We start from the raw sequence: 23,115 nt of genomic DNA on the forward strand, positions 1-23,115 counted from the left end.
AACTTACCAACACTGAATCAGCTTATTTATCATTCCTTATAGCTTTTTCAGCCATGCCATTTGATCAATGCCACGGAGCCTCTCCATTGCGTTACCATATTCCTCTTATTGGTGTTTGATTACCCGAAAATATTGTTTAGAGAAAACATTTACCACCAAAAAGGGGAAAATAACTTCTTCACTTTTGGGCAAAAGTCATTTCCTTCAAATTTATGTGATATCTCATTCATATTACAGCTTCTACCAATACTTGGGACATTTATCACAATCTTTGATATTCAAAAATTTCATCAAAATAGTATCCATTAACCTAATACCAATATCAGTTCAAAAAAAAAAAAAGAAATCCAGGAAAATATTATTCACTCAAATCAAACACTGAAATACATTTCCAGAATTTTCCTAGAAATCATTTTCTAGAAAGTATTTCTGGGGAATGACTTACCTCATACCACTCAAACCCAAATGAAAATTGGAAGGGTAGAAATAGAGGAACACTATTACATTTTACCATCATTGATGATATACAAATGTTACAGGAGCAAATTACATATTCAAATTATGAGAACAAAGCATCTTATTGATGTCTGTGGACTTAACAATTTTTCAGTAACTGAAGGAAAAAAGAAGGGACCTAATGGAATCTATTCTGCTGGTGATGATACTGCTGATCTGACTCTGGAGTGAAAACGTGTGATTCCAAAGAACTCCTGAGGCGCCAGCCTTCGGGTTCATTCAGGAACTGATTTGACTCTATATAACTCCGGAGCTTCTCAGTCACCATCATCAACTTTGCATCCCCTCGATCTTTCAATGCAGTTAGAAAATCTTTAGTAATGATATCCAACAGCTTTCTGAATTGTGTCTTATATCTCTTGTGTAGAGCAAAACCTGCCATCTGGTAACCAAGACATATTCTTTCAACTCCTACCCATATTTTATTAACTTAAGAGGAACTGAGAAAAAGCTTTTTCAACTTACTTCAAGAAAAGCCTGCAATGCAGCTGCAGTATATAAATTTGCAGGGATAACATTTAAGAATCTGGCTATCCATGCCCAACCTTCTCTGAGGCCATGCAAGTTTTGGCAGCCCTCAACTTCAGTCTGTCATAAAATGCGGTTTACTACTAAATCAGTTACTATATGAAAGGAGTAAGGGGAAAAAGCAATTTTGGTCCCTGAAATATTGTGATATATCATATATGTCCTAGACTATTGGCCTGAGCACATCCGACCTCCAATTAAACAAAATGAGCAGTTTTAGTCCAATCACCAAATAAGTTTAATGGGATGTCATATTCAACTAAAGGATACTAGTTTGGGATGTCATTTCCAATCAAACCTCAGGCGAAAGGAGCTCCGCGCTGCACCAAGAACTCCCGTAACAGAAGTCCTATACACGGAATAACAGATATTAGTTTGGGTAAGCACAATCAAATGGCTTTGATAATTTCTGGCAGCGTACATCTCGGTTCATAACCTGTAGTATTGGTACATATAGCAAAAAGGACATCTTGTCCAGAATGTTTCCTGCTCCGCTGATGAAGTTGGTTGAGTATGACCATTTGGAATATTGTTTTCGTCTAACTGGAGGATTCAATTGACCTGAGGAGATAGTGGCTTTGCTGCTATAACCCCGGATATATTTTGCACTCTATCATACAAAGCCCCTTATTGGATCGAGAGCACCATAGGCACTTCTCCAACTAACAGAAAGCTGCTTCTGCAACTGGAAACTCTCTCTTGTTTGGATGAAGCACAAGCACAATCTCCAATATTGGAGCTTGATAGTCACTTTGTCAACCTGAGGGATCCATAGCAATCCTTTTCTAACCCAACTCTACTGCTCTGATCTAAACAGTGAACATTAGAGACATGAAGTAGTTGGGAATGGGATATGCTCTATAATTGAGGGGAAAGTCCTTCAGCTTTCAGGGCAACCTTTTGAGTCCCTTCGAAGTCATTATTTTGCATTTTCTCCTACCAAAGATCTTTAGCCCTTAGGGCTTTTTTTGTTGCACACCGTCACAAATCACAATCAATATCAACCAGTAGGATACACCATTCATGCATACAAAAGTTCCCAACTTATATTCGTCATGCTCAACTCTATGTCCCTTTCCCTGGAAGCGACAGGAGGAAGATAGGCTTATCACACTGACGATGGAGAATGAATTGAGCACGGATCCACTCCATATTATATAGGTGGAAATGTTTATGTAATTTTCATTTTGAAGGACAGACACATTCTCTTAGTCATTTGGATCTCCTTTTGGAGGCTTTAAAGGAACCTAACAAGAAACTGAAACCACAACTCTAAAAGATGATGGCCACGGATTATGCTGATCATATGTATATTTGTTATTCCCTTTATTTTCAAGTTGAAAGCATTAATGCATAGAAACTGCTGATGTCGCTGCAGACTGAAGGAGGACGAATGGCTAGGTTGAAATGACAGAATCGAAATATATGTCCGTTATAGCATTTGTTAGTTCTAATAAGTGAATTGACTAAGATAGCACATTCTGTTTCATTGGTCAGAATCGTCAGATATGCTCACGCGAATAATCCAGGGACCAAAACTGGAATATAGCAATAACTCAGGCCAAAACCAATATTTTCCCAAAAGGAGTAAGGTACACGAGAGCGTCGGCAACATAAACATTGAGGATTTCTAGAGGATAAAAGTAACAAATGTCTAAGCAACAGACCTGAACAAGAGCACCATATAATTTCATGTATGCACTTAAGCGATTCACATAACTATCAGTATTTTCTATCTTCCCATCTTCCTCTGCATAGCCAATAGCTTTGTCATAAGCCTCTTTAGTCTGGAATGCTGCCTGAAGTGAAAGAACACATCAAAATGTTTTACGTGGAGGTAGCGAAATATGATGCGAATCATGGGGTGAAGAAAGATAACTGATGTCTGAGACAAGTTCTGTTTTCAGCACTTACTGAATGCAAAATCATGCTCCAAGACAATCAAGTCAAAAAAATCCCAGAAAGGACAAAATAGTGGGATGTGTTCATATCAAACAGGTAATACTATTGATTACCTCTGAGTAAATAATGTACTTAGGAACTGTGTAAATGCAAACTTTGTTCAACTCAGCTATGAGAATATCCATGGCACGAGGGACCTGTGATGAGAAGCAAACCAATACGTAAGGATGGTTATCTACTTCAGTTAGTACTTTCTGTTCCGCATTCGTGATGCCTTTTCAAACACTAAGTTCTCCATCCTAAAGTAAACCTTTTTATGTTGTTTAACAGTCCTATAGAATACAACCTCTCAATCACTTAGGCTTCTTTTAATAAGTAGAGGCATTTTATTAATAAAGACTCAGTACGAAGGGAGTGCTGAGACAGAGTACAGCATCCAACGCTGAATAAAGGTATTTCCCTCCGGCTAGAAATTCCTGACTTCTATTTTAACGGCGAAGGTATTCCTCTTAATTTTCCGCAATTCACCTTTTGAGCTCAGACCTGAATATTGTGTTTAGAAAGAAAGAAATTTGATTTTTGGTGGTTTTAGGAAATTTAGCTTCGGGTTTGTGTTTGGATTTGTTTTTTGGTATTAGATATCATTAAATTCCTAAGAGTTTTTGAAGCCTTCAAATGGGTAAAAATTAAATATTTTGGTTGAAGAGAAACAACAATATTTTGTTGAAGGAAAAAGAAAGCGGGAGTCTTGAGTGTAAAGTGGAGAATGTGACCAGCAATTAACCACTGCTTGCCTGACAATTCGAGGCCCCGATTGTTTTGGTTCTGGAGAGTATGTTTAGTTTAGAAAGTGTGTACAAAAAATAAGCACCTTCAAAGTGAAGTCAAATATGATGAATCTAGGATCAAGGCAAGACTGGTTTTTGATGAAGCACGTTGGTACTCCTTGCCAATTAAGGAACAAAAAGGATTTTATTGCTTTCTTTTCAGTTACTAACGTCAATCTCCCACTTATAAGATGAGAACTATCATGAACCTATAATAGCAAGAAGACTAAGAACAACACCATACTTACCTTTGATGTAACATGGACAAATACACGGCCATAAGCATAGACTTTACTGTTAAAGCTTCCTGTAAGGTTCACACACAGGGACACCACCTATAAATTTGAAAACCAGAATAACAGTAAACACCCTTATATGTTTACGTAAAGCTCCAGTAGTAAATATATTCAATATAAACAACTCAACTGCTACATGCAGAACCCGCAATTTTCTACAACCATAAACACATGCAAACCCCAAACCCCTCCCATCCTTCCCCGCCCCTTGCAAAAAAGAGAAAAAGGAAAAAGAAGTAAAAACATCATCAGAGGCACTGAAAGACGAAACCCCAGTTAAGGAACTCCTTCAGGATTTTACCTGCTGCGCGAACATTGCAATGCTGATGGATTGTGGACATGTTGATCCACTAATTAACTTAAGTAATTCATCTGCTTTCACTCTGCACAGGGAAAAGTAGTATATACGTTCAAACAGCAATATAGAACTTGCACTCTTTGAAGTTTGAAGTTTATTCAAAATAATATGGGAATAGATAATGGTTTCAAAGAAAATATCAAAGCTATAGGAGATAGGGTTGATAATCCAAGAAATAGGTATCCAGATACCTGACATTTTCTTTTGAACCAGTGATAGTTCTGATTCGTCTGGATATTTCCATTTCATATTTTCGGTAAGCCTGTTAAGAACAGAGAATTTGTGTTAAACTATTAAATATCAGAAATTACTAAAACCAAATTAACATCCTTAGGATCTCAAATAGAAGTCCGGCCCAAATCTCTGTCCGCTAGGATGGGACATAATAATTCTACGCATCAAGCAACAGAAAAGTGCATCTGATCACATTCCAACTAAACAAGCAAGTCTTTGAGTATTCCACTCAAAAGCAAATTGTCAAAAAATTAAACTGCATTAATTAAATACATCAAGCAACATCATGAAACGTCTAGTAATGTTGCAATCGATCTCTACAAAGAAGGTCTTCCACAGACCTTGAAGTGCGAGAATCAATAAGAAACAACTTCCCAAATCCCAATTATGAGTTCAGAGTGTGGATGCACATGGGAGGAGGTGCACAATGGAGGATAGAGGTCTACAAAACCTACACTGAACCAACAGAACATTATTTCTTTTCGTTTTATTATTTCAGCTAAATGAAGACACAAATGCACTTATCAAAATGTCTTAATAACTTTCCCAAACATGCAAGGATCGCATAATTAAATGTAAGAAGTTAAAAGAACTTGGACCAACAACCCAGAACACAATTGGATTGGCCAATGATTATGTTATCAAGGAAGAGTTAACTTTCAAAGTGAATACTTTCTCTGTTACATCATTTATTTTATTTTTTTGATGACATGGGAACCCGCAGCCGCTACCCTTTGGGTGCGCACAGGGTAAACCCAGCTCCTGTGCAATAGCTCGCAAACCACACAGGAGAGGTAACCCGCACTAGGCAAGCCCCGTGCGACGAGCTCGACCCAGAACTCTTATGAACTTCATTATTTGGTTTGACTCCAAAGCGACGAGGTCTTTAGATAGTATGGATCAGTATATGGACTTTCTGAATACTTTCTCTGTTACATCATACATGAAATGTAACACAACTTTACTGACCATGGAGTTTAGGATGTTGATTTGACTTCTTTAAGCAAATATTAGGTGTGGTGAAAGAAAATATAAACTAGTTCTCTTATTTTGTGTGATAAGGTAAATTCTCCATCATTGATGTTTTAGATTCAATATAGGAATAGGACAGTAGAGTATTGGAGTACTTTTGTATATATAGTTTCACTACAACCCATGTACTGCTTTACTCATTATGAAATATAGATAATGTACCAAGGTACAAAAAAGTACAAATGAGAAATAGAAACCCCCTAAAAGAGCTACGTATTGCATATTACCCAGCAAATTCAGAAAGTCCATATACTGATCCATACTATCTAAAGACCTCTTCTCACACCAAGAGAACAGATTATGCAAACAGGTGCTCTTGACTCTACAGAGGTGATTCTTCCTTTATTCAAAACAAGTACTATTCCTTTCTCTCCAAATAGTCCAAAAAACACTGAGGATGGTCCTCCAAAACTTCTTCTGTGCCCTTGCAATCTTCTGGCCTTGCCAACTCCCCAGAAGACCTCTAACATCTGCTGGCATCACCCTAGTTACACGACAAAGATTCACAATAAGCTCCCAACATTGCTTAGCAACCTTATAGTGAATGAAGATGTGATTGTCTGATTCCAGCTCCTCTTCACACAATTTACATCTGTTGCTTAAGATAAAACCTCTCCGTTGCAAATTATCTTGTGTTAAACATGCATTCCTAGCGACAACCCACCCAAAACAAGCAACTTCAATACGTGCTTTAGTTTTCCAAAACATTTGTCATGGCCAGCTTTGCTCATAGTGTTCAGATTGTTCCTGAAGGAGATTATAGCAGCTTTTTTTTGAGAATGTAATTTTTTAATAACAGATTATAGCAGCTTTTACTGAATATATCCTATCAGTACTTTTCCAGACCATAACATCCTCTTTATCCCCTCTTCCACCACTGTTGTACCCAGCAATTGTATTAGTTGCCCGACTTCCTCCACCTCCCGATAATTAAAACCTCTCCTAAAATTCATTTGCCACCACCCACTGGAAGAGTAAAACGCAGCCACACTACCTTCTTTATTTACAGAACAGTTATAGAGAATGAGAAACCTGTCTTTCAAACTTACCTCCCCCACCCATACAACATACCAGAATCTGAATTTTGCACCATTCCCCAATTTTAATTTAGTATGCTGCTGAAAATCATTCCACATTTTACTGATGCTACTCCAGATACCACCTTTAAAAGCACTTGAAACAATAGGGGGGCTCCAAATATCCTTCTTCAAATATTTGGCATCGTCATCTTCTTCCAAGGGAAGGTAGAAGCAAAGAAGCAGGCATATGTGAAGTTGGTAGATAGCAAGGATGATGAAGAGAAGCGGACGAACAGGGAAAAGTATAAGATGGCGAGAAAGGAGGCGAAGTTGGCAGTTTCGGCGGCTAAAACAGCAGCCTTTGAACGCCTTTATGCAGAACTAGAGGACAGAGGTGGGGATAAGAAGCTATTTAAGCTCGCCAAGGCGAGAGAGAGGAAGGCACGCGACTTGGATCAAGTGAAGTGCATCAAGGACGAGGATGGCCAAGTGTTGGTACAGGAATCTCGCATTAGACAGAGATGGCAGTCATACTTTCATGAACTCTTGAACGAAGGAGGGGACAGAGACATTGTGTGGGGAGACTGGGAGCACTCGCATAGGCGTCGCGACTTTGGATATTGTAGGAGTATAAAGGTTGAGGAGGTTAAGGGAGTTGTTCGTAAGATGCGCAGGGGAAGAGCGACCGGACCTGACGAGATTCCTGGGGAATTTTGGAAGAATGCAGGCAGGGTAGGCTTGGAGTGGCTGACTGGGTTGTTTAATGTCATTTTCAAGACAGCGAAGATGCCGGAAGAATGGAGGTGGAGTACAATGATTCCCGTGTACAAGAACAAGGGAGACATTCAAAGCTGCAACAACTATAGAGGTATCAAGCTGCTAAGTCACACTATGAAAGTGTGGGAAAGGGGGAGTGGAAATGAGGGTGAGGAGAGGTGTGTCTATTTCAGAAAACCAGTTTGGATTCATGCCGGGGCGCTCGACTACAGAAGCCATTCATATTGTAAGGAGATTGGTGGAGCAGTATAGGGAGCGGAAGAGGGACTTCCACATGGTATTCATTGATCTAGAAAAGGCCTACGACAAAGTGCCAAGAGAGGTCCTATGGAGATGCTTGGAGGCTAAAGGTGTACCTGTGGTGTACATTAGAGCGATAAAGGACATGTATGATGGAGCTAAGACCAGGGTAAGGACGGTAGGAGGAGACTCGGAGCACTTCCCTGTTATGATGAGGTTGCATCAGGGATCAGCTCTTAGCCCGTTTCTATTCGCCCTGGTGATGGATGAATTGACGCGACAAATACAAGGTGAGGTGCCTTGGTGTATGTTGTTCGCATATGACATAGTCCTGATTGACGAGACTCGCAGCGGAGTTAACGATAAGCTGGAGGGTTGGAGACAGATGTTGGAGTCTAAAGGATTTAAATTGAGTAGGACCAAGACAGAATACTTGGAGTGCAGGTTCAGTGGCCTACCGCGTGAGGCTGACGAGGAAGTGAGGCTTGGTACCCAGGCCATTCAAAAGAAAGGAAGTTTCAAGTATCTTGGGTCTATTATACAGGGAGATGGGGATATCGACGACGATGTTTCACATCGTATTGGTGCAGGGTGGATGAAATGGAGGCTCGCCTCCGGAGTGCTGTGTGATAAGAAAGTGCCACCAAAACTTAAAGGCAAGTTCTACAAAGTGGTGGTTAGACCGACTTTATTGTACGGGGCGGAGTGTTGGCCAGTCAAGAAATTTCACGTTCAGAAGATGAAAGTCGCGGAAATGCGAATGCTGCGGTGGATGTGTGGGCACACTAGGAGGGATAGAATTAGGAATAAAGATATCCGAGACAAGGTGGGAGTGGCATCGGTGGAGGACAAGATGCGGGAAGCGAGGCTGAGATGGTTTGGGCATGTGAAGAGGAGAGATACAGATGCTCCAGTGCGGAGGTGTGAGAGGTTGGCTATGGACGGTTTCAGGAGAGGCAAAGGGAGACCGAAGAAGTATTGGGGAGAGATGATTAGACAGGATATGGCACAGTTTCAGCTCACCGAGGACATGACCTTAGATAGGAGGTTGTGGAGAACTCAGATTAGGATAGAAGGCTAGGTGGCTTATCCTTTCACCATAGTAGTTGTAGTTTTGCTCATTTGTTTATTGCCATTTGATTTCTGCATTTGATTGCTGCTTATATTTGTTGGGCAGTTGTACTTTGGTTATCTTATTTATCCATAGTAGTTAATGCTCCTTTCTTTCCGGACTGTTCTACCATGACTTTCTCGCTTTTGTTATTCCTTATTTTCATATTGTTTTCGATATGCTTGGTCCTGTCTGACCTTTTGTCTTGTTTTCCTCTCTTGAGCTGAGGGTCTTTCGGAAACAGCCGCCCTACTTTTCAAGGTGGGGGTTAGGTCTATGTACAATCTACCGTCCCCAGACCCCACATGGTGGGATTATACTGGGCTTCTTGTTGTTGTTGTTGTTGTTGTTGTTGTTGTTGTCATCTTCTTCCAAGTATTTTCCTTACCATCATTATATTTCAATGGTTTTTGAAATTGTGAAAGTAGAATAGAGTAACAATAATAAAATGGTGTCACACATTTTGGGATATTCCATATGGAAGAATGCCATAACGAGTAGTATAGAGGGAGCAACTGTTCAGGAACCCCATTCCCAAGCCTCTACAAAGAACACTTTATGGAGCAAGAAGCATAATAGTCTAATAAATCTGGAACGAAATTTCAGATATTGATTTGCAAGGTTACCTTGTTTGAACTCAACCCCAGTGCTTCATTCTGTGCAGCTATTTCATTGTAAATGCTTAATCTTTTCTCCTCTAGCTTTTGAGCATTTTCTGTCACCCTGATTGTATTTCCTGCTTATCGGAAATCGCAAAGTTAAAATCAAGGGATAGATTTAGAAGCACTAGAAATAGAAAGAAAAACAACCCGTACATGTTTCATCTTGGCACTTAGAGGTTAGGGTATCATACATATAAATCAAGTTGACTCTACAAAGTTTTGACAATAACTTCTTATACTAGACTATGGTGAAAAAGACCAGAATAGTCCCTTAAATAAAGGGTAGAGGCCCTTTATATATAACACTCTCAAGACTCACTACAAGAAAAGATAACACATAAGGCTAAAAGATCTAACAGGACAAATGGAACTAATGGGAAAGAGACAACACTATAAATAAAACAGTTCCTTTCTAGAACCAACAACAAACAACAACGATATACCTAGTGTAGTCACACAAAGTGGGGTCTGGGGAGGGTAGAGTGTACGCAGACCTTACCCCTAACTTGAAGGTAGAGAGGTTGTTTGTGATAGACCCTCGGTTTTCTAGAAACCATGGTTAGAAAAAAGCCGCAGGTATTAGCTCGGAGAAATTCTTTTACCAGTTGATGAGATTATCAAACTAGAGAATTATGTTTCTCAGTTCTATCAAACCAAAACATATATATTATAAGCACAGCACATGTATTAGCAAATTATGACTAGTGCATGCATACTTAATCGTTTGTTTCAATACTATTATTATTTTATTATCACCTTCTATATTTGAATAATATTGATAGTGGGAGAAACTTTTCCGACAAAGAAAGAGACGAACTCTTACCTAATCAAATTCGAATGCACAAATACTCGATTCCACGAAGAGGAAACTATTGAAGCTGCATTCTTGATATTTCTTTCATTAAGGGTGCTTTTTTTATTCTGTTTATAAACTCGATCAAAATAGTGTTAATGTGTACATGTATATACATCTAACACGTATATGGCCATCAACGTTCTATTTTTCTTTATCTCATCCTTCACTTAAGTCTTTCTGGACAATTCTTTTGTTTTTGATTCATTTTTTGTCCATATTGATCTCAAAAGGAGCGCCCTCTATGTCTCTCTTTGATTTTTTCTTTTTCTTTTTTCTTTCTGTAGCCATTTTCATCTTCTTGGATATTTGACTGGAGCAAAAGGAGAAAAACTACAAGGATGTTGTCCTAAATCAACTTTCTGGTTTGGATATGATTCAAGATCAAAGGATGATGTCTGATGATGGGGTTTATTTGAGGGCAGTCCTAACAGTGGAGTTTGAGGAAGCGATTAAAAGGGAAGAAGTAGCACGGAGGCAGAGATCCAGGGCTCTATGGCTGAAAGAGGGTGATAGAAACACCAAGTATTTTCACAAGACTACAAACTGTCACAACAGGTACAACAACATTGATAGCCTGATGATTAATGGGGCCTTGGTGGAAGATCCAGAAGAGATTAAAGAGAAGATCAACAGTTTTTATCAAAAGTTGTACACAGAAACAGAATCATGGGGACCACAGTTCAATCCTAAAGAACAGCCAGTGATCAATGAGGTGGACAACAGTCTACTCCAGATCCAATTTGAAGAACAAGAGACAAAAGATTGTGTTATGTCGCGTGCAGGGGACAAAGGGCCTGGCCCAGATGGCTTCTCCATGGCCTTGTTTATACATTGCTGGGAGGTGGTAAAAGATGATGTGGTAGCTGCTTTCAAGAGTTTCCATGATCAAGGTTACTTTGAAAAGAGCTTCAATGCTAAATTTATAGCCTTGATTCCCAAGAAGATGGGAGCCAAAGAGTTGAAGGACTTTAGCCTTGATAGGTAGCATTTACAAAATCATCTCCAAAAGGCTCAAGAAAGTAATGTCCATACTAGTGGATGCTTAGCAAATGGCATTCATTAAAGGAAGGCAGATCATGGATGCTATCTTGATTGCAAATGAATGTATGGATGTGAGGATGATTTCCAAGGTTCCTGGGATTGTTCGCAAGTTAGATATAGAAAGGGCTTATGATCACCTTAACTGGGATAGAGTTGTTGTATGGGCTAGACACACCAAACAACTTATCGGACGATTGGAGGTAGCGGGAGAGTGGTGGCGGCTCATTCACTGTTAGCTCTTTTTATGAGAGTTTGCTAGTGAGGGAGGAAGGTACTTTCCCCCATGACTCCATTTGGTTCCCTAGAGCACCAAGGAAGGTCTGTTTCTTTGTGATCTTGACAGCGGAGAATCTGAGAAAGAAGAGAATCACCTGTGGCAGTTGGTGTTTCATGTGTAAAAGTACGGGCAAAGTGTAGATCATCTTCTTTTGCATTGTAAGGTGGCTAGCCAGTTATAGAGGATGGTCATCAATTTGCTTAGGATGCAAGGGGTTATGTCAGGTATAGTGAAAGAGGCATTGCAAAGTTTGACTCATGGAAGAGGGAAGAAAAGATCGAGAGCATGGTGCGTAGGCCCCTTAGAAATCATATGGGTCATTTGGAAAGAGAAGAATAGGAGGGCATTCAAAGGGGTGGAACTTGATTTTGTAAAGATGCAGAGTAGTGTTTTGTCCCTAGTTTCTTTCTGGTGCACTTACGAGGTCCCAATATGTACAGAGAATTGGACCTCTTTTGTTGAGAACCATATTTTGGTGTAGGTTCTCTTCTTTTAGCATACGGCTTGTATACGGGGTTTCCCCCTATTTGTTAATAAAATTATTTACCCTGTCAAAAAAAAACTGGGATTACCTATGGAAGAATTTGGAGTTGATGGGGTTTGGAAGCAAGTGGATTAATTTCTGTACCAGCACAGTCAAGTTCTCAATCTTAATCAATGGCTCACCTTCTGGTTTCTTTTCTTCTGAGAGAGGACTAAGACAAGGGGACCCTCTATCCCCTTTTCTCTTTAGTTTGGTAATGGGAGGAGTCGGTGATATGTGGAAAACAGCTCAAGCAAATAACTGAATCAGGGGTTTCAAGGTTAATGTGTTGAAAACAGCTCAAGCAAATAACCAAATCAGGGGTTTCAAGGTTAATGCTAGAGCCATTCAAGGATTATCAATTTACCACCTCGAATATGTTGATGATACCCTTGTCTTTTCTGATGCAGAGAGTGAGCAATTGAAGTACCTGAGAATTATATTTATTCTATTTGAAGCCATTTCTGGACTCCATATCAACTGGAGGAAGAGTTTTGTCTATCATGTTAATGAAGTTGCAGATATCAACAGTTTAGCAAATATTTTGGGTGGCAAAATTGGAGAGTTACCTACTGCATATCTTGGAATGCCCCAGGGTGTTAAGAGTAAGAGTAAATATATGAACATTTGGAATGCTATTTTGGATAAGTGTGAGAAGAAGCTTGTTAATTGGAAGAGTCAATATCTATCATTGGGAGGTAGATTGAATCTAATTAACAGTGTGTTAGATGCCTTGCAAACACATATGATGTCTCTATTTCCAATGCCAGGGGAGATCATTAAAAAGCCGGATACCATGAGAAGATATTTTCTATGGCAAGGCAATTGTGAGACAAAGAAGATTCATTTAGTAGACTGGGAAATTGTAATTTCCAGCAAGCAAAGAGGTGGAATGCAGTGTTATCAAAAGCGAAAAGCGCAAAAAAGCTCTAAGGTCAGTTGGGGCTTTAAGCGCGAAGCACAAATAAAGCGTGGGCTTTAATGAAAAAAAAGCGCAATGGTGCAACAATACAAATATATATTTGTTTCGTCCAAGATTAATAATAATAATAATAATAAGCATGAATAACAAATATAAATATTACGATAAAGTGAACTATCAATCATCTAGTGTCACCTCCTCAAGAGAGGCTCATTGGCAAGGAAAAGTATGTCTTAGAGCCTTGATGACGACACTGAACCGCACATAAAGCGAGGCGAAGCGCTCAACATGTTTTGAGCCCCGCTTCAGGGCTTAAGCACGCTTTGATAACACTGGTGGAATGGGAGTTAAGAACCTGAAAATTAACAACCAGAGCCTTTTACTGAAATGGCTCTGGAGATTTGCATCAGAGGAACAGACTTTGTGGAAAGAAACTATTCTGTCTAGATATGGGATGGAAGATCAATGGATTACCAAGGAAGTAAAGAGTCCTTATGGTGTTGGCTTGTGGAGATCCATCAGGAATTTGTGGCCCAAAATTTGGCATAGTAGGCAATGGGGGGGAAACATATTTCTGGCATGATGTTTGGGTTGGTCAATACTCTTTGTAGCATCTGTTCCCTGAGATTTACAATTTGAACCAACAGAAGATGGCAACTATTTTGGAAGTTAGGGATAATTTTGGTTGGAATCTCAGTTATAGGAGATTGCTCAATGATTTTGGGGGGGGGGGGAAGGTTGACAGAATTTTACAACACTATTGAGCAGTTCAAAGATTTTTCCACTAATGTGGACAGTCTATTTTGGTTGAAGGAAAAGAAGGGATATTCTCTGTCAAATCAGCCTACAAATGCATTCATAACAAAAATACTCAGCTGGGATTTTGGCCTTGGAAGTTGATTTGGAAAGTTAAGATTCCTTACAAGGTGGCATGTTTCACTTGGTTAGTGGCTAGACAGACTGTTTTAATTCAAGACAGTGTGATGAAGAGGGGTCTTCAACTATGTTCCAGATGTTTTTTTTTGTGAAGCTGAAGCAGAGACGATTAATCATCTTTCTTACACTGTAAAGTGGCAGAACAACTCTGGCAGATTTTCTTAATTTGAATGGTCTAAGATGGACAATGCCAAGGAGTACAGTTGAAGCTCTAGCTTGCTGGAACAGAGATGGGAATCTGCCAGGACACAGGGAGAAATGGAATATTGTCCCAGCCTGCATCTGGTGGACACTATGGAAGGAGAGGAATCAGAGATGGTTTGAAAATAAGTATCACTTTCCAGAAGTTAAAAATGAACTGTCTAGTGTTTTTCTATTTTTGGTGTATTCGTGAACTCTCTCAGGAGGCAGAGGACATAGCTAAGATTTTAGATAGCTTATGAAGGAATAGGTGGTAGGTTTTGCTTTTGTGACTACTACTTGTAATTACTACTGAAGTACACTATTGGTGTATTCTTTGTTCATAATAGAAATGTTAAACTGTTCTCAAAAAAAAGAAAAAAAAGGAGAAAACCTACAAGGGGTAAATTTCAAGAAGGGGAGTCTGTGGGAGCCTGGTGACGGCATTGACGAAGAACTTCTATTTTCAGAAAGAAGACTGAATAGATATATTTTACCTCGAACTGGAGACAGGACATTTATTTGCTAGTCAAATGATCTGGTTACTGGTTAGAAATTTGCTTTATTTTTTTGGGATACTTTACTTTTAAGCTTGACTCCGCCGATGAAATTAAGAGAAATTCATTTTATTCAGTCTGCAGTAAGTAGCAATTACAGAACAATATCCAGAATAAAGATTGACATTTCATACATTACCATTTTTCAAAAAAAAAATTAAGATTGACATTTCGCTCTAAGAGATGACATAACAGATGAGGAAGGCCAACGTCAGTGAAATGATATCATCGTATTCATGTTTCTCCCTTCGAACAGATTAATAGACTTGTTGATGAATAATACAAACAACACTAGTTCTACATCAGATCAAGTTGCATTTCTGCTTCATCATGCACTCTGTCGGCATTGGTTGTCATAAACTGGAAAAATGTAATTGCATGGCCCTTGGCCACAGAGAAGTTTCACAGCTTCAAGGTGACTTGTACGCCCGTTGCTCGTCAGACACATATATACTGATCAGTTACCTGCTTAATGTTTAAGTAGTTCTAAGACTCCATTCCCCAAGTTTGCCTCCAGAACCACTACAATTCTTACCATGGTTGTGAACAATTGAGCCAGACAGTCCCAGGTAAGAACATTTCAAGAGTGTATTTTCTGGAGTGTTTTATCTTCACAGTTAACCTCTTTTCCATTAGCCCCTTTTCTTTTTGAGAAAGTAACATTTGTGTATATGTCATCAAAAACGGCAACTAAGTTGTGCTGAGACCATACTTACAAGGGCAAAAAAAGAAGGAAGTCTGCTCCAGAATCCTAACAAACTCTTTTCCATTAGCCTAATTCCCAGCTTTTAAATTTAGTTACCCTTTCCATCAGTGAATAGCCTTCAATCAAGCCCTGGATCAGAAGTGCTCATTTTCTACAAAGTTAAAGGACTATTTATGTCTAACTCTGTATATAAGGGATCAAAATTAATCTACCGTTATATGGCTTATACTTAAATAACTGATTAGGTTTTCTCCTCTCAGACTATGCGTAGAGCAATTTGTTTAAGTTATTATTTTTTTGAAATGATTGAGAAAAAATAATAAGAAGAAGAGTAGGAGGAAGCTCAAATCTCCATCTCCGCTCCCTCACTAGGACTACACAGTGAGATATACCTGCTGAATGTCTCTGCCCATCAGACATGGGTCTCACAGGCTGACTAGAATCCCTTGAAATCTTGCTACCCTCCGAAGGAGCAGTCGCCAATGACTCAGATGTCTTCTTCTCCACCGCAGCTGCAGATTCTTTGGCTGCTTTCCTCTCAGCTTCCTGTGCTGCGGCTTTTTCCTTTTCAACTCTTTCAGCTTCCAGCCTAGCCTGCACCTGATGGAATAAAACTTATCATTACCCAAAAGGAGAAAACTGAATTACAAAACTGCTTCAATTCTTTCAGAATCATAAAAAACAAGGGCGGGTTTTTCAGACAACGGCATTTGGCAACAGATGCAGCATGAGGGGAGACATATAAGCAGCCAGATTTTCACAGGAAAGCCAGGGATGCTAGGGGAATGTGAGCATTAGCACTTACAGAAGTATGCCGCAAGAGGAAAAAGCAGTATCAATAAGTATTAAGTTATTAAATCAACACAAGCACTATTACTTCCTAATTTGATGATGATTCTCACAAATAGTTAACTTTGTAAAATCTAAAGAAATCACAAGATGGCAGGTGACAGAAATCCAATTGGATAAAAAGAGCTTTCTTCCCAAACTCTTTTCTTCTTGAAGAAACTTCTATACTAAGCATATGAAGCAATTTCCAATGGGAATATATCATAGTGCATCTCTCTGGATTAGAAAAAAATACAAACCTTGGCTTCTGCTCTGATCCTTTCTTGCCGGGCTTTTTCTTCTTGAAGAGCTTTTTCTTTCCTTTTGGCCTCTTCACGAGCTGCATCATCTCTTATCTTCCTCTCTTCAATTTGGGATTTGTGTTCGTGATCCCTTTGTACGGCAGTTAGAAGATCATCAAGTGCTTCTGCGCTATAGTAATACAATAGGAGCATGTACATGGTGATTGACCTTCAAACTCAGTGTACTCCAAAGGAGTATAGATTGAACAAGAACATTTTTTAAAAATTAATGCTAATCAGTCACAAAGTATTGTATTGAGAGTGCATTTGTCAACTGCTAACAAGGGCATGCATGTAGTTTGTATCACAAAATAGCCACTTGCAATCAAAGTGACATGACTTCCTGTAAGTGCCTCCTCTATACAGAAACTCGGCTCGCTGGCCACACACCTGAATCTGTTTTACACCTTCATCTATAATTTTCACGTCAACAAGATAAGATGAACACACTCACTCTTGTTCCCAATCTAAACCACATTATTCCAATTATTCAAGATTAATTGTCAATCTACCATCCCAAAGTGAATTATTTGTAACTGAATTCTCTACAGCTTTTATTTAAAGTAATTGAAATTTGATTGGGCATGTTTTCAGCAGCCTTTTTTAAGAATGAAAATGCATCATTTCCATTTATGCTACTTGCTAGAGCAGAAACAGCAGAAGTGAAATCCACAGTAAGGCTAAAACAATATTCTGATCTTTAGTGACCAAATAGTGAAACAGACAAATTTTCCATCAGTTCCAGCAGACCACCTTTTGTTGTCTGCCAAGTTTCCTGCTTAATCATCTATTGTTATTGGACTAAGCCCACTGAGAAACATCTACCTTATACATTATTAAACAAAGAGAAAAATTATTAACCATGATGAATAAAACTTAATGCAGCAACACGCTTTTTTTCGCAAAGTAAGAATAATATGCCTTACATTTTACGCTGGTACTGCATGTCAAATTTTCGGTTCATTTCCCTTTGAGCTTCAGTATTTCTCTCAACTCGTTCTAGTGTGGAGGCAAGCTTCTCACTTTCATCCATCAACTCAGCTTCAAGTGCTGATAATTGATCTCTCATTTCCTCCTGTTGTAAGGTAGTAACAGAAAGAGATTGAGTTTAATATTTTTTTCGTTTCAGAAGTGAAGCAAGACTGGGGCATGGACAGCGAAAGTTAAGGAAGCATATGAATTAAGTTACCAACCGCAATAGTACGCTGATGCTCATTAGCTAACTCAGATAAACCACTTTCCACCAATCCCACTTTATCCATTAGATCACGTTGAAGATCAATGTGCAGGCCCTCTTCAGATTGGTCGCTATCACTGAAATAACATGAAAGCATTAATGAAGAATGAACCGGGAGTCCATTATTAATAAAACACACTTGCAAAGCAATGAGCTTATAACTTGCTGTACTACATGACCATGTCTTAAAGGTACCATAGGAATAACTGTATGAGGCACCTATCAAAACAAAAAGAACTTTATGAGGTAATATAAAGTGCTCCCCCCCCCCTCCTCCCACCCCCACCTCTCCTCCTTATTGGCTGAGGATGTCCTAACTTTTTGCTCAATTAGTAAATGATATAAACATGTAACGCCTTAAACAGCTATATGACCAAGCAACTATGAGACGTGTAACAGGGGGAAGCGCATTCATAGCGACATATTTCTCATTCTTACACACTTTAATATCTGCAATATTGAGTAGTTACCTCAGATAGATTTCATCACAGGCAAAACGTTTTCCTCCCGTAAGAAAATGATCACCAACTTCATGCTCAGTATCTCCGTCCATATCCTCCACACCATCATCAGACACTTGCATAACAAAGCCTCTCCGAGAATTATCCTTTGAAGCCGAGAGTTGTCTGAGCAAAGACAGATTAGGCAAAATACAGAACATATGTTATCCAAATGATATAAAGAAACTTGAGGTGATTTTCACCAAGAAACTTCATTACAAGTACATACCGAAATTCTGTTTTGGTAAAAGGTATTGGAAATTTTGATGATGCATTGAGCTTCTTCTCTATCGAGTTGAGCTCGACCAATAAAGCATCAAAGCTCCAATCAGGATTTGGATCCAGGGTCACTCCATCAACACTTTTCGGCAATGGAAGTTGCAGTTTAACAGCACCCCTGTGAAAAATAAGCATAAATCAGCAAAAACCAAACAATTACTTAAAACATATTGTAGTTCCAGAAATTTCTATAAACTTGTTATAACAAAAGAAACTGAAATATGAAGTCGTTATCACTACAATCATGAGAAAGGTATCTTGTGTAACATATGCATAGAAGTCACATGAACCAAGCCATCCCTCAGAAAAAAAAAATAGCATCAATATTTCGTGAAGTACTACAAATAGAAAAAGAGATAGAAACTACAAGGATAAAGCTGTCTGGAAACCCAATTCTCTTGGTCAATTCACTTGCTCAACTGCTTGGTCTTGTCTCAGACAGAAGAAAAACAATATGGATCTATGGAAGAGATGCTGGATCAAAAATATTCCTTTCAATATTTCCTTCAATGTGTGGAGAGCAATAAAGAGAGAACTCCCTATTGATGATGTTGTCTATAGATTTGGACTGAATATAGTTTCCAGTTGCTCTTGTTGTAACATTCCAAAGGAGGAAATTATAGACCATGTTTTCTTTAATAGTAAAAATGCTAATAAGGTCTGGAATATTTTGCAGGTTTCCTTGGAATCCAAACAAGTGCGGTCACTCTCATAGGGATGCTAAACAACTGGTGGAATGTGGTGGCCAAAAACAGTTTGCATAAGTGGTTATGTCAGGCAGCCCTAAGCATCATATGTTGGGAATTATGGAAAGCCAGATGCTCAGCAAAATATAGACAGAAAAAAAAGGCTATGTTCCCAGGATATGCAATGAGATCTTGTTCCACCTAAAGATCTACATGAAGAAGAACCTTTGTGAACATAGTGATGCCTATAAACATTATATAACCAGTATCCCTGTCACCTGGACTAAGCCATCTGAGTATCACTTTAAGTTGAACACTGATGGTAGTAGCATCATAGAGGGTACTGCTGGGATAGGGGGTATACTGAGAAACCATAAGGGGAAATTAGTTATGGCGTATGCTCAAGGAATTGAGTTCTGCTCTAACAAGGCTGAATTTAAAGCAGCACAAACAGGGGATACAATGGTGTGATTTCAATCACATTCAGAATCTCATTTTGGAAATGGTGATTCTCTACTTGTTGTGAACATGCTAGGGAATAAATGTGTTATACCGTGGGAAGTTCAAGCAGAAGCTGAAGCTATCATGTCAATGTTGTCCACTGTCTAAGAGAAGGAAATTTTGTTGCTGATGCACTGGCCAAATTTGTAGCCAGTTTGGCCAAACTTTTGGGAGGCTAAAAGTGCCTCTATTTTTTTCAAAAAGTGAGTTGTTTGGCCAAGCTTTTGAGAGAAAATACGTGCTTCTGGAGAGTAGCAGAAGTTGTTTTTCAGAAGCTAAAAATAGTAGCTTTTCCCCAAAAACACTTTTTTGAAAAGCACTTTTGAGAAAATACACTTAGAAGCACTTTTTAAAATCTTGGCCAAACACAAACTGCTTCTCATCAAAAGTACTTTTTTGAAAAGCACTTTTGGAATAAACACTTTTCAAAATAAGCAAATTTTAGAAGCTCGGTCAATTAACATTGGCGTCATTTGGTTAACTTACATTATTTTTCCAAATCTCCAATATAAACTCGCGCAGTTTTAAGGTTACAAATCTTCAACCTAAGGAAGTGACCACTACAACATCTATCCCACACTATAATTCTTCACTGAGTGTAGGCTAAGAAGCTCCTTACAACTCAAAACAACTACCTGATAAATATTTTCTATGAATGTAAAAGGTTACAGTTCAGGATCTAACTAGTACAACTCAAACAACTGTATCTTGATAGGAAGAAAGTAACTTACATGATTATTTTTCCTGCTTTAAGAAATAAAGTATTTGTTCCCAATGCTGGCTGGCTTCACAATCTTGAGATATAATATAATTAATTACCTGTTACAATTGAAAAGCAAAAGTTACAAACAATAAAACGTAAAGACCCATAACCCTAATATTTACTAATACGTGCATGGCTAGGTTAAAAACAAGAAAAAACTTAAAAAGGAATAAGGGGGTACTGATTTTAGATCATAATATTGATTTTCTTTAAGATTTATTCAACAAAAGGGTCTGCTTACTGCAAAGCTTCAACCTTGAAGTTTTCTTGATGATTCAATTTGCAGCCTCGGTTTCTTGAAACAATTGCTATATAAATCAAATAAGGTATTTATTATGAATTGGATAAAGAGAATGTTGAATAAATAATAAGGGTGAAGTATGAATTTTGAGAAATTGAATTTGTGATGAAGGGCGGGAGAAAGGTCTCTAAGGTGAAAGTGATGATGAGTTTGTGTAACGGGCAACAGGAAATCGGGTATTAAGGTTTTACACTATTTGATCACCCCCAATCCATCCATCTTACACAACGGTCCCTCGTCTTTAGTTTTCGTCCCTCAAATAGCTTGGTCTTTAATTTTTGGCCTTCGGCACTTTAAGCAATGAAAAAGTAATCAACAATATCCTGACATTTTGATTTTGAACCTAAAAAAAAAAAATCACAAGGCAAGATTTTCATTGACACTATATCTATTCGGGCAAAGTTATGTCTTAAGGCATAATTTTGTAGTATAACTTAAATTAAGGCATAGTTTTGTAGTGTAACTTAATTTCTACGAAATTATGCCTTGTCAGGCAGAACTATGCCTTAAGGCATAACTTTGTCCCAAATAGGCATAGTTTCTATGAAAACCTTATCTTGCAAATTATTATTTTTTTTTACTCTGCTGGGGTTCAAACCCATAATCTCTGATTTCATAGATCAGCGAATAAGGGTACTTTAGCCCATAAATTTTCATTAAATGAGAAGTAGGGACAAAAATTATAGACCAGCGATTTTAGGGACAAAAATTAAATACCAGTCCATATGAAGGGCAATTTTTTGTCCTTAATGAGGGCGTATGGACAAATAGTCGTTGATTTGGGATTCCCTCCGGTAGTTTTAGGTCCAGTAATGGTCAATGGTTAGTTAAGATTATACCTCGTCAGCTAGATAAAATTCAATGGCTGTTGTAGACATCGAAGTTTTGTGAGACTCTACAAGTTGAGTCTAATATGTGTTAGGGTTTCTTGAATACTACTCTACCCTAAATCCTAAATTAAGCCTATATAAAGCGCACATATTCACTTGAAGAGGCATCTCAGATATCCCATAAACTTATGGGTATTCAAGAAGAGGTCAATATGTGGTCGGATATTGCTTGACAACCAAATACTTCAAGAAAATCCACAAAATCCTTTCACGGAGATCAAATACATCCCAAGAAAGTCCACATATCCAATTCTAATCATCCTACGTTCGAGAAATAAGCTACTAACGGCCCTCGAATTACGAAGAAATATTAGGAGAGAAGAATCAAGGGAGTAAACAGATCTTGTACGGCAATATTCATCAATAAAATATCTGTTTCTTCATATTTTGTTTGTGGTTGTAATTTATTTCCGCATATTAAAATTTATTGCAAACAAATTGGCACGCCCAGTGGGACCAAGTCTGCCCTTCATCTCTTCTCTCTCAAATCAAATATCTGAAATTGCAAGGATGGACGCACGTAATTGGGGGCAATTCTGACCGATGAAATCTAAGAATTCTTATTTTTTGTGCAATTGAAGTCTATTCAAATTAGATCTCTGTGAGTTTTGGGTTTGCATTCAAGCTTGTCCTACGTGGATTTGGTGCTACTCTTTAATGAAAAGAGAGATAACTTCAATTCATGTCCGAAGTGAGTACATCTATTCTTACCAAGCAAAGGCCAAAAGATACTTGAAAAAATTAAAGTAGCCTAGAGTATCTCTTAAACCACACAGCAGTACTCCAAAACAGACATGTAAAAACGTTGGAAAAAGTGGATTGGAGAATTGGTCTTCACATTTGGGATGGTTGTCATCTTTCACTATTACTTCAAGTCTCGTTTTTGAATTTCGTCAAGCCTACACCTAGGCAAGCCTTGAAGTAGGGGACATTTGTAGACATCGAAATTTTGTAAGACTCTACAAGTTTAGTCCAATATGTGTTAGGGTTTCTTGGAGACTACTTTACCCTAAACCCTAGATTAAGTCTATATAAAGCACACATATTCACTTGAAGAGACATCTCAGATATCCCATAAACTCATGGGTATTCAAGAAGAGGTCAATATGTGGTCGGATATTGCTTAACAACCAAATACTTCAAGAAGATCCACAAAATCCTTTCATGGAGATCAAATACATCCCAAGAAAGTCCACACATCCAAATTCAAATCATCCTTCGTTCGAGAAATAAGCTACTAATGGCCCTCGAATTACGAAGAAATATTAGGAGAGAAGAATTAAGGGAGTAAACAGATCTTGTACCCGCAATATTCATCAATAAAATCT

The 23,115-nt window shown here is 38.5% G+C and overlaps 1 protein-coding gene across 4 annotated transcripts; it reads right to left on the minus strand.

Annotated features, from left to right (window-relative positions):
• Nucleotides 1-487: 487 nt before the first annotated feature.
• Nucleotides 488-21,150, minus strand: LOC132641178 (mRNA export factor GLE1). 4 transcript variants are annotated; one of them, XM_060358076.1, is made up of 16 exons: nucleotides 20,852-21,146; nucleotides 20,565-20,652; nucleotides 18,597-18,764; nucleotides 18,338-18,493; nucleotides 17,824-17,944; nucleotides 17,557-17,705; nucleotides 16,589-16,760; nucleotides 15,893-16,100; nucleotides 9,467-9,576; nucleotides 4,619-4,689; nucleotides 4,371-4,452; nucleotides 4,022-4,108; nucleotides 3,060-3,143; nucleotides 2,712-2,843; nucleotides 982-1,104; nucleotides 488-898 (listed from the first exon to the last, which is right to left on the minus strand). In XM_060358076.1, coding segments are annotated over exons 2-16 (1,929 nt in total). In that variant the 5' UTR covers nucleotides 20,567-20,652; nucleotides 20,852-21,146; the 3' UTR covers nucleotides 488-634. The 4 variants fall into 4 exon arrangements, 3 of the variants coding, with proteins under 3 accessions (XP_060214059.1, XP_060214057.1, XP_060214060.1); XM_060358074.1 differs by having other exon boundaries at nucleotides 20,838-21,146; XR_009582740.1 differs by lacking the exons at nucleotides 488-898; nucleotides 982-1,104 and adding exons at nucleotides 1,111-1,393; nucleotides 1,481-2,123 and having other exon boundaries at nucleotides 20,838-21,150.
• Between the last annotated feature and the right edge of the window lie 1,965 nt (nucleotides 21,151-23,115).

The sequence above is a fragment of the Lycium barbarum genome, chromosome 5 (genome assembly GCF_019175385.1).
Source record: "Lycium barbarum isolate Lr01 chromosome 5, ASM1917538v2, whole genome shotgun sequence".
Taxonomy (NCBI): domain Eukaryota; kingdom Viridiplantae; phylum Streptophyta; class Magnoliopsida; order Solanales; family Solanaceae; genus Lycium; species Lycium barbarum.